An 11,217-nucleotide genomic window follows, 5' to 3' on the forward strand; every position below is an offset into this window, starting at 1 on the left:
TGATGAATCAAACAAGGGCTTCGTGCAAGCCAGGTGAGCGCTCTAGCACTGAGCCACAATCCCAACCCCAACTTTCATTTTGGAGTGCTCAGATGAGAGCCCAGGAGAGGCTCCTGACTACAGAGGCAGAGCAGAAAGGCCAGGAAGATTCTCCACGGTGACCACCCAGTAGCCATCAGGCCCCAGGGTGTAAAAGGTCCAGTATTTGTGAAGATGACAGAAATAGATACAGATCTGGACCTTCTGAGTAGTCCTGATGTCTCTCAATAACTGCTCCAACTGAGCCTGAACCTGGGCAAATCTCTCAGGTTCGAAGTCCTCTACCCACCGTTCATGAAGGGGGTAGCACTCCAGAGGGGCAGGATAGATCCCTTGTCTCAAACAGTCCAGTCTGGCTGTGTGGCTCAGGAGGCTCTGCAGGACAGAAATGGAGATGTGGTTTCCATAGAAACTGAAGAAGCTGAGCTGGGAGCACTGGCTCAGGGCGGGCAGCATGCACAAGAGCTGGGAATCCGTGATTGCACAGTCCTCCAGGGCCAGGGTCTCCAGGGTGCCCGCCGCGTGCTCCAGTAGGACTCTCAGGGGCTCAGGACTGAAGTTGCCCAGGGGCAAACTCCTCAGACGCAAGTGCTTGAGTTGCCTGGAGCAGGGACACTGGGACAGGAACCACAAGTCAGCCTCCTTCAGTGGACACGAACTCAGAGACAAGGTCTTCAAAAGGGTGAGGTTCCTGAGGATGGTGGGCAGCCGTCCATAAAGGAAGAAGACGTCGTGCACATACAGCTCCTGCAGATGATGCAGCTGTGCCAGATGTACAGCATATTTGTAGGAATATGAGAAATTCTTGTGTCTGCAAGTGACGTTCAGTCTCATCCTGGAGAATTGGAGGATGCGAAGGTTCTTCATCTGACTTAGGTAAGGGGCAACTTTTTTCATGGTTTCTCGATGCCAGAATTTATTCACCTTTAGCTCCTGGATGGATTCCAGCCTCACCACACTCAGAGCCTTCTGGATTTCAGAGATGGAGGCAGACAGAATCCGCAGCTTCCTGGAGCACAGCTGGACTCGTTCTCCCCTCTCCCTGGCCCACTGGAGCAGTTGGCCTTGGAGAGCATCCTGGGTGCCATGTTTGATGGTCAGGTCCATGAGTAAAATCAAGGGCTGCTCTTCAGTCGTCATTGAACCACAGTTCCCTGTTGGTTTGTCAGTCAGGACATCTCGACAAGAGATTCGGGCCATTGAAGGGTAGCCCTGTATCCAGATCCTTGGGTGCTCATTCCGCAGGTCGAGGACTTGCAGTTTCCACCGACTGGGGCGCTCCTTCTTGGCAAGTAGAAGGTCGAGACCAGCCAGGACAGCATTCAAGGTTTCCATGCGTGGAGACTCTTCCAGGTCGCCCAGGGGGAGGCAGGAGAAGGGCCAGGCCTGCACCATGGCCTTCAGCACCTCTGTGTGGGCCCTGGCATAGACCTCCACAAACAGCGAAGGGAACAGCAACACCGGTAGATCCTCCAGGGCAGAGATGGCCAGGGCCTGATTGCTTAGCAGGCTCTGCATGGCCAGATACTGGAGCGAGGGTGGGGTCCTGTGGCTCATCTTCACGGCCAGAAGTTGAGCAGATGTGGACCAGGTGTGCAGGACTCTCTGAATCCCAGCAGGGCCAGGCACTCAAGGCAGACTCCAGGCCTCTGCTCTTTTCTGGCCCTTTGGCATCTTTATACCCCAGTCCCACCCTCCCCTCTGTGTATCTACCAATGGGAGAGTAGATTCTGATGGGATTTCTGAGTAACACCCACCACACCCTGTCTGGGTGTAACCATCTAGATTAATTTAAACAGAGATTCTACCCAGACTGATAGGATTATAGGCAGGACATACTGGGCCCAGCTTCCATTTCAAATATGTAACACACACACACACACACACACACACATATTTCCTGTGCTAATTTTTTTATCCCTTTGAGAAATTTCCACAGATATTTCACTGCCTTGAGCATGCAAAAGTTCCAAGAACATCAGCCAGCCCAATCTTATAGCATGCACAAACACTTCTCTAGAAAATTATTTCCCTCCTTCCCTTCCTCCCTTCCTTCCTTCCTTCCTTCCTTTTGCCTTCATTCTTTCTTTCCTTCCTTTGTTCCTTCCTTCATTCCTTCATTCATTCATTTGTTCGTTCCTTCCTTCCTTTGTATCTTTTTTTTATTGTTCATCTCACAACTTGAATTGAGGGCATGGCCAGTGTCCTTGAGCTTCTTTTTCTCAATGCTTTTGCTCCAACATTTGAACCACAATAGTATTTTCCTCTTTTTTCTGTGAAGTTTATTGAAGATAGGAATCTAAGTCATGGCAGAGATATGGCTGTTTATCAGAAAACCAGAGAAATACAGTGAGAAATGTCAAGGCAGAGTCCCTAAAAAGGTGGATATCATGGCAGGATTACCAAACACTTCTCAGTCCTCACTCTCAATGTTAATAGACTTAACTCTTTAATTCAATGACATAGATTCACTAGTAGGATAAAAGAGCAAAATCTACCCATGTGCAAGACACATCTTGCCAAGAAAAACAAACATTTTGAATGTGAAAGACTGGAATAAATCTTTTCAAGAAAATTGCTCCCATATACAGGTTGGAGTAGCAATAATAATATCAGAAAAATAGATTTCAATTTAAAATTAGAAGAGACAAAGGGCATTACAAACTAATAAAGGGATCTCTTCTAGAAGTTTCTAACAATTCTAAATATCTATTCACCAATACCAGAGCACCCAACTTCATCAAACTAAAACTACAGGACCTAAAAAACCCCATAGAATCAAAAATAGTAATTGTTGGTGATTTTAACACACCACTGTTGCACTGGATAAATGAGCCCATAAAGTCTAACAGAAAAACCTCAGAACTAAATCCCCTAAATATCTGCATTGACTGACTAGACTTCACAGACATCTACATAATATTTGTCCAGGCATCATCAGAATACATATTTTTCTGAGAAGCACATGGAATATTTTCCAAAACAAATAACATGTACGTCTGTGCAGAAAGTTTGCACAAGTTCTGAAATATTAAAATTTTTCCCAGCATTCTGTCAGACCACATGCTGTATTACTATAGTTCAATATAAACAGTCATCGTGGGCTGGGAAGGTGGCTCAGTGGTAGAGCACTTACCTTGCATGCATGAGGCCCTGGGTTCCATTCCTCTGCACCACATAAGCAGAAAAAAGCCATCAGTAGCTCTGTGGCTCAAGTGGTAGGGTGCTAGCCTTGAGCTGAAGAGGTGAGGGACGGCGCCCAGGCCCAGAGTTCACCCCACCATTATTGACCAAACACACACACACACACACACACACACACACACACACACACACAGACACTCACACACCAACCAGTCATCATAAAATCTCTATAACTCATGGAGACTGAATCATATATTGTTGCAGAAGAAGTTCATTGAAAAGATCAGAATGGAAGTAGAAACACAGGATGGAAGAAAGACAGCCTGTGCCACAAATAGTGCTGGCAGTATTGGCTATCCACATGCAGAAAACTGAAGTTAGATCCTTCCATAACACATCGCACAAGAGTCAGTTCCCATTAGATCAAAGATGTCAATGGAACACCAGACCCCCTGGAAATATTACTGGAAGGGATAGGAGAAGCAGGAAGGCTCCTTGGTATAGGCCAAAACTCCTAAATAAAGACCCAGAATCACCACAAGTTAAATAATAACTAGATGAATGGAACTGAAAAAACTGAAGAGCTTCTGCACGGCAAAGGACACAGTAGCAAGACAAATAGCCCACAGAATGGGATAAGATCTTTACTTGCATTTCATCTGACTAGTGCCTCCTATCTAAAATGTAAGTACAGCTAAACAAATTAAGCCTACCAAAAACAAAACCTCAAAGAAATGACTAGCCAGCAGAGATTTAAAGAGCTATTTCTATGAAAAAAAACATGAATGGCCCATAGACACATGAAGAGATGTTCCACATTCCTAGCTATGAAAGGAATACAAATCAAATCAACATTGAGATTCTACCTCATCCCAATTAGAATGGCTATTATCAAAAAACAAACAAAAAAACCATCCAAAAATCCCTAACAATAAAAGATGATGTTGGTGGGGAATGTAGACTTGTGTAACTACTAAGGAAGTCAGTATGGAGGTTCCCCAACTAACCAGCCATAAAACTTCATTCTTATGCAAATGGACCAAACCAGGCCACATTAAAACAGCACAACCCTGATCTCTGCAGCACTGATACCCTAGCTAAGGTATGGAGCCAACCCAGTTGCCCCTCAGTGGATAAATTAATGAGGAAAATATGGTATATATATCCCATGGAACTTTATGCTTCCATCAGAAAGAATGTTATTTTCCTACTCTTGTGGAAATGGAAGACTTTGAGAAAATTACACTAAGTAAAGTAAGCCAAACCCAAAGAAACAGAATGCACAGTTTCCCTCATTTGTTATCATTCAAATGTGCCTATAAATCTACGGTAAATCCAAAGGATAGTAAAAGACTTGGACATGATTAATCAAACAGCCTTGTAAATACTCACACAGTGAGAAGAAAGGAGGATATGCTTAGAAAAGGATCACAAGGGTTCAATTTGCATGATGGGATCATATAAAATGATGCTAATCAAAATGAACTCTAAGAAATGGAAGCTAGCCCGATTTTCTTGCCTCTCTGTTCCTTTTATTTCATTTTTCTTTCTTTTTTGCCTCTTTTCATTGTTTTTTATTTCTGTGCCTTTGTCTTGTATGCACATTTATCTCATTTGGGAGAGGATGGGGAAACATGGAAATGGTGGGAAATGAACTTTACACTTTGGAGGGGAGGTCAGTGGGAAGGAGAAAAAGTGGAAGGAATGAAGGACACCGTTTTGAAGGAAATGTACTCAAATTGTAATCCTTCTTGTATATCATCTTCACAATTAAATTTATAGGTTAACAGAAAGCTTCTCAATGACTTTCTGGTCAGACTGGCTTTGAACTGCCATCCTGACATCTAGTCTTCCTGACTAAGAGAATTAAAGGTGTGAACCACCAAAGTCCTGTGTAAGTCAATATTCTTTCTTTTTCCCTCCCTCCCTCCCTCCCTCCCTCCCCCACCCTCCCTGTCTCCCTCCCTTCGTCCCTCCCGAACTTCCTTCATTCCTCCCTCCCTCCGTCCCTCCCACACCCTTCCTCTCCTTTCTTTCCTTCCTGCCTTCCTTCTTTTTGGTGTGCTAGGTGAACAGGAGGTGAATATTTTTTATACTCATGTTTCATCAAATCGCCGTGACTACGTTTAACTACTGAGAATTCTCCTCCAAGAGTACACATGAGCTTAAGAAACAGATTTAATGTTCTCACGAGGGAGCATTCAGTATTTGATGGCAATTCCCCTACACAACATCTTTTCAGCAAAATTAGATCTATGTATGTTGGACCTTGATGCTGGCTTGTTTCAGGTTTTTTGTGCCAGTTGTGATTATCTGTTAAAATCTTAGAAAAAGAGAGGGCCTCTTTGTCTTGTCACTCAAAGGAAAATTAGCTGCTGCTGTCCAGTGTATCACACTTGTAGTCATACACACTCAGGAGGCTGAACTCTGAGGTTCATGATTCAAAGCCAGTAACACAGATGAGTCCAAGGGACTCTTGTCTCCAGTAAATCCACCAAGAAACAGAAGTGGAGCTGTGGCTTGATTGGTAGGCCATCAGCCCTGAGGGAAAAAGCCAAGTCAAAACAAGAGGCCCTGAGTACCTTCATATAAGGAGAGAGACAGGGAGGGAGGGTGGGGAGACAGAGAAAGAAGAGAGAGAGAGGAGAGAGAGGGAGGGAGGGAAGAAGGATGGAGGGTGACATAAGAGAAGGCAGACAGGAAGGAAGGAAGTGAAGAAAGGAGGATGGAAAGGAAAGAAAGAAAAAAGGGAAGAAGACAGAATAAAAAGAAGGAAGGAGGGAAGGAGGGAAAGAAGAAAGGGAAAGAAATAAGGAAATTTGTAGAACTCGTTGTGAATGCTATAAGGTTGGACTGAGTGATTTTCTTTGAGCCTTTTGCTGGCTCAGGGCAGAGTAATATTGGTGGAAATGTCTGGAGGGAACAAGATATAAGGGAGGGAAGTCTCTGTGTCCATTTTATTTCAGATTTGAAAGAGAAGCTTGACTGAGTGGGTCCAGTCTATAATGCCATTGGTTTTGTCCCGGAATCCCAGTTTGAATTAATCTGGAAGGTGGCACCTTTCAAGGTGTGCTGGGTGTGTCTCATAAATCCCATCAGAGGCTGCTCTCTGATTAGTGGATCTGCAGTGCTGAGGGTGGGGTTGGATTATAAAGATGCCCAGGGTCCAGTAAAGAGCAGAGTACTCTGGAGTCTGCAGTGGGTGCCTGGCCGTGCTGGGAGGCAGAGAGCCCCTCACAACTGGCCTACTTCTGATCCACATCTCATCCATCAAGATGAGCCTCAGGAACCCACCCTCGTTCCAGCATCTGGCCATGCAAAGCCTACTGAGCAACCCATCCTGGGCCATCTCTGCCATGGAGACTCTGCCGGTACTGATCTTCCCTTCACTCTTCATGGAGGTCTATGCCAGGGCCCACACAGAGGTGCTGAAGGCCCTGGTCCAGGCCTGGCCCTTCCACTGCCTCCCCCTGGGGGACCTGGAAGAGTCTCCAGACCTGGAAACCTTCAAGGCTGTCCTGGATGGGCTCGACCTGCTACTGGCCAAGAAGGAGCGCCCCAGTCGGTGGAAACTGCAAGTGCTCAGTCTGCGGAAGGAGCACCCCAACATCTGGACATGGGGGTACCCTTCGATGGCCCGTATCTCTTCTCCAGACATCCTGACTGACAAGCCAACGGAGAGCCACTGCTCAGGGATGACTAAAGAGCAACCCTTGATGATCACCATGGATCTGACCATCAAAGATGGCACCCAGGATGCTCTGCAAGCCCACCTGCTCCACTGGGCAAGGGAGAGGAGAGAAAGAGTTCAGCTGTGCTCCAGGAAGCTGCAGATTTGGTCTGACTCCATCTCTGAAATCCAGAAGGCTTTGCATGTGGTGAGGCTGGACTCCATCCAGGAACTGGTGGTGAGTGAATTCTGGAATCGAGAGACTATGAAGATCTTTGCCCCTTATCTCAGCCAGATGAAGAACCTTCACCTCCTGAAGCTCTCCAAGATGCGTGCCGACTTCTACACTGCCAGCCAAAAGAACTCTTGGTATTCCTGGAAAATTGGGGCCCATCTGGGCCAGCTGCAGCATCTCCGGGAGCTTCATGTGCACGAAGTCCTCTTCCTTTATGGAAAGCTGCCCGCCATCCTCAGGAGCCTGAGGCCTTTGAAGGCCTTGTCTCTGAGCGCCTGTGCACTGCAGGACGACGACCTGAGGTGTCTGTCCCAGGCTCCCTGCACCAGGCAGCTCCAGCACCTGCAACTGACCAGTTTGTTCATGGATAACTCCAGTCCTGAGTCCCTGCGAGACCTGCTGGAGCATGTGGCCAGCACCCTGGAGACCCTGGCCCTGGAGGACTGTGCCTTCACGGATGCCCATCTCTCGGCCATCCTGCCAGGCCTGAGCCAGTGTTCCCAGCTCCTCGTCTTCAGTGTTTATGGGAACCACATCTCCATGGCTGCCCTGTACAACCTCCTGAGCCTCACTGCCAGGTTGGGCCACTTAAGCCGAGGTCTCTATCCTGCCCCTCTGGAGAGCTACCGCCCTCAGGAGTGGGGGCTAGGGAACATCGACCCTGAGAGACTTGCCCTGGTTCTGGCAAGCTTGGGGCAGGTATTGAGAGACCTGGGGCCAACCCAGAGGGTCCAAATCTGTACTGATTTCTGTCACCACCAGAACAAGTGCCAGTTCTACAGCCTGGGCCCGGATGGTTCCTGGGTGCTCACAGAGGAGGGGCTTCCCAGCCTTTCTGCTCTGTCTGTGTAGTCGGGCTCCTCTCTTCTGGAATCTCTTCTCAGCATCAGAATAAAAGCCAGGACATAAGAGCATTCTCCAGGGCCACAAACCCAAATGTTCAGCGTGGGTGGAAGAGACAGGGCTTATTGAGCAACCTGAGCAACTCCCTTTTTACTTAAGACCCCAGCTCAGTTCTGCAACTTAGCCCTTGACCTAAGCCAGCCACAGACAGTCCTGGGAACCCTGGATGCCAGGATCTCGAAGTATCTGAAATAGCCTTGCACAGACTATCCTGGGAACCAGAGATGCTAGGATGTCAAGGTCTGGTGACCATTCTCTGAACTGGACACTCTGCAGTTTAGCACGCATCCTATTGAAGACTCTCCTGTGCAAGCCGACCAGTGTAAATTACGTCAGCCCCCTAGATCTAACCAACAACCGGTTTCTGGTCCTTTCTCTCTGTGTAGTACGCCAATCATACTATGGAGTTGTTTTATGATTTTCCCGTGGTGTGTAGTGATTTGTTCCCAGATGCTATGATGTAGGCAAAGCCCCTGCCTTCCCTAAAAAGTGTACAACAGGTGCTGTAACCCTGGGCTTGGGGCCTCTCAGCATTGTCGGCTGCTGACTTGTACACAGCGGGAGGGGGGAAAGTTGTTGAGAGGGGGAGGGGAATAGGGAGACCAAGCTTCAGTTTGCAATAAAGACTCCTTTGCTTTTACATTGGTGATGGTCTCTGGTGGTCTTTTGGGTAAGGATTTCCGAATCCAGCTTTACCTCATGATCCTGAGATTTTCAGGTCAACTGTAGCTCTGGAGCCCCAGGTGATTCTGAGTACTTTCGGGGTACATGTGTCCTGTGCACCCACCATCAGAAATCTCAAATGAATTCTGCCTAGAAAGAACTCAAATACAATCTTGTCTTTCTAAATCATTGTAAGCAAACCTCTGACTGTGTACAGTTTTCTATGTCTACCCATCAATTAATTCATTTCCAAAGAAAAGAGAACAGTAAGCAGAAGGATGTCATTTCTCAGAATCCAAAAATCAGAGTACTGCTTCTGCCCAGAATTCTAGCTCCTGAACCACTTAGAAATCTGAGAATCACAGTTCAAAGACAGCCTGGTCAGGAAAGTCCATGAGACTCTTATCTCTAGTGAACCACCAGAAAACCAGAAGTGGAGCTGTGGGTCAATGTGGTAGAGTCCTGGCCTTGAGCAAAAGAACTCATCATTCAAAGTCAAGATCAGTAACAACAACCCAAAGAGATTAAGTCACCCCTCAGGCTCAGGCTGGTGGCTCACACCTGTAATTATAACTAGTCTGGAGATCACAATCTGAGGATCACAGTTCACCTTCAATCTGGGCAAGAGCCTCTTAGACTCTTATCTCCAATTAGCCACCAAAAGCTGGAAGTGGAATCTGTGGGTCATGTGGTAGATTGCCAGCTTTGAATGGAAAGAGCTGGGGGACAGACAGTGCCAGACCATGAGTTCAAATCCCACTAGAGCACACACACACAGACACACACACACACACACAGACACACACACACACACACACACACACACACTGAAAGAACAAAGAAGAGAAAACCAGAAAGCATGAAAAGTAGAAATAATCTTGCCTTCTTAGAGACTGAAAGCATTTTTTTGAATGAATAAATAAAATAACTGAATTAATGAATATGTGTGTCCTGCTATGTGGATGATACTTACAAAGAGCAGTCAAATGCCCTTTTTATCTTCCAAATCTGATGCTGAACCGCAGGGTTGGTGATATCAGCTGGGCCCAGCATGTAGTGAACACAACAGGTTGAGACCTTAGAAAGAGAGAGGGCCTCTGTCCTGTCCTACAAAAGAAACTAGCTGCTGGCGCCTAGTGTGTCACTCCTGTAATCCCAGGCAAAGAGGAGGCTGAGCTCTGAGGTTCATGGTGTTGCTGTTCCCTTCGCTGTTCATGGAGGTCTATGCCAGGGCCCACACAGAGATGCTGAAGGCCCTGGTGCAGGCCTGGCCCTTCTCCTGCCTCCCCCTGGGGGACCTGGCAGAGTCTCCAGACCTGGAAACCTTCAAGGCTGTCCTGAATGGGCTCGTTCTGCTACTGGCCAAGAAGGAGCACCCCAGTCGGTGGAAACTGCAAGTCCTCAACCTGATGAATGAGCACCCCAACATCTGGATAAAAGGCTACCCTTCAATGGCCCGAATCTCTTATCCAGATGTCCTGACTGACAGGCCAACAGAGAGCTGTGGTTCAATGATGACTGTAGAGCAGCCCTTGATTTTACTCATGGACCTGACCATCAAACATGGCACCCAGGATGCTCTCCAAGGCCACCTGCTCCAGTGGGCCAGGGTGAGGGGAGAACAAGTCCAGCTGTGCTCCAGGAAGCTGCAGATTCTGTCTGGCTCCATCTATAAAATCCAGAAGGCTCTGTGTGTGGTGAGACTGGACTCCATCCAGGAGCTGGTGGTGAGTAAATTCCCATGTCAAGAACTTCTGAAAACATTTGCCCCTTACCTGGGTCAGATGAAGAACCTTCACATCCTCACCTTCTCCAAGATGTGTTGCAGCTTCTTCACTTCCAGCTCCAGGAATGGCTGGTGTTCCTGCAAATTTGGGGCACAGCTGGGGCAGCTGCAGCATCTGCAGGAGCTTTATGTACACGATGTCTGCTTCCACTATGAACAGCCGCCCTCCATCTTCAGGACACTGACGTCCTTAAAGACCTTGTCTCTGAGTTCGTGTCTGCTGAGCGAAGGTAACCTGAGGTTCCTGTTCCAGTGTCCCTGCACCAAGCAGCTCAAGCACCTGCGTCTGAGGAGCCTGTCCACGGTCTGCTTCAGTCTTGAGACCCTGCTAGACCTGCTGCAAGGAGTGGCCGGCACCCTGGAGACCCTGGCCCTGGAGGACTTAGCCTTCACGGATGTCCAGCTCTCGGCCATGCTGCCAGCCCTGAGCCAGTGTTCCCAGCTCAGGTTCTTCAGCTTCTATGGAAACCACATCTCCATGGCCACCCTGCAGATCCTCCTGAGCCCTCGGCCCAGATGGGCCATTTGAGATGAGGGCTCTATCCTGCCCCTCTGGAGAGCTACTACCCTCAAAATCAGTGGCCATGGGACATCCACCTGGAGAGATTTGCCCAGGTTCTTGCTGTCTTGGCACAGACTTTGAGGGACATGGGACCAGGCCATAAAGTCCAGATCTGTACCAAATTCAGTCATTACCTGAACAAGTACCGATTCTATACCCTGGAGTCAAATGGCTCCTGGCTGCTCACAGAAGAGCATCTTTCTGGCCTTTCTACT

At 47.7% G+C, this 11,217-nt stretch overlaps 1 protein-coding gene and 2 pseudogenes across 1 annotated transcript; 2 read left to right on the forward strand and 1 right to left on the reverse strand.

Moving 5' to 3' along the window:
* Positions 1-117: 117 nt before the first annotated feature.
* LOC106002732 lies at positions 118-1,596 on the reverse strand (annotated as a pseudogene).
* Positions 1,597-6,458: 4,862 nt separating this feature from the next.
* On the forward strand, positions 6,459-7,940 carry LOC106002733 (PRAME family member 8-like). Its single transcript, XM_013037552.1, has one exon. The coding sequence runs from the start codon at positions 6,459-6,461 to the stop codon at positions 7,938-7,940; it is 1,482 nt and encodes a 493-aa protein (XP_012893006.1).
* A 1,901-nt stretch (positions 7,941-9,841) lies between these two features.
* Positions 9,842-10,969, forward strand: LOC106002734 (annotated as a pseudogene).
* Positions 10,970-11,217: the final 248 nt, after the last annotated feature.

This window comes from Dipodomys ordii, unplaced genomic scaffold, assembly GCF_000151885.1.
Source record: "Dipodomys ordii isolate 6190 unplaced genomic scaffold, Dord_2.0 Scaffold1000000477, whole genome shotgun sequence".
Classification (NCBI taxonomy): Eukaryota; Metazoa; Chordata; class Mammalia; order Rodentia; family Heteromyidae; genus Dipodomys; species Dipodomys ordii.

Bases quoted from the DNA above. Each gene is read 5' to 3' on its own strand.
- LOC106002733 (XM_013037552.1), top strand. From the start codon at position 6,459: ATGAGCCTCAGGAACCCACCCTCGTTCCAGCATCTGGCCATGCAAAGC.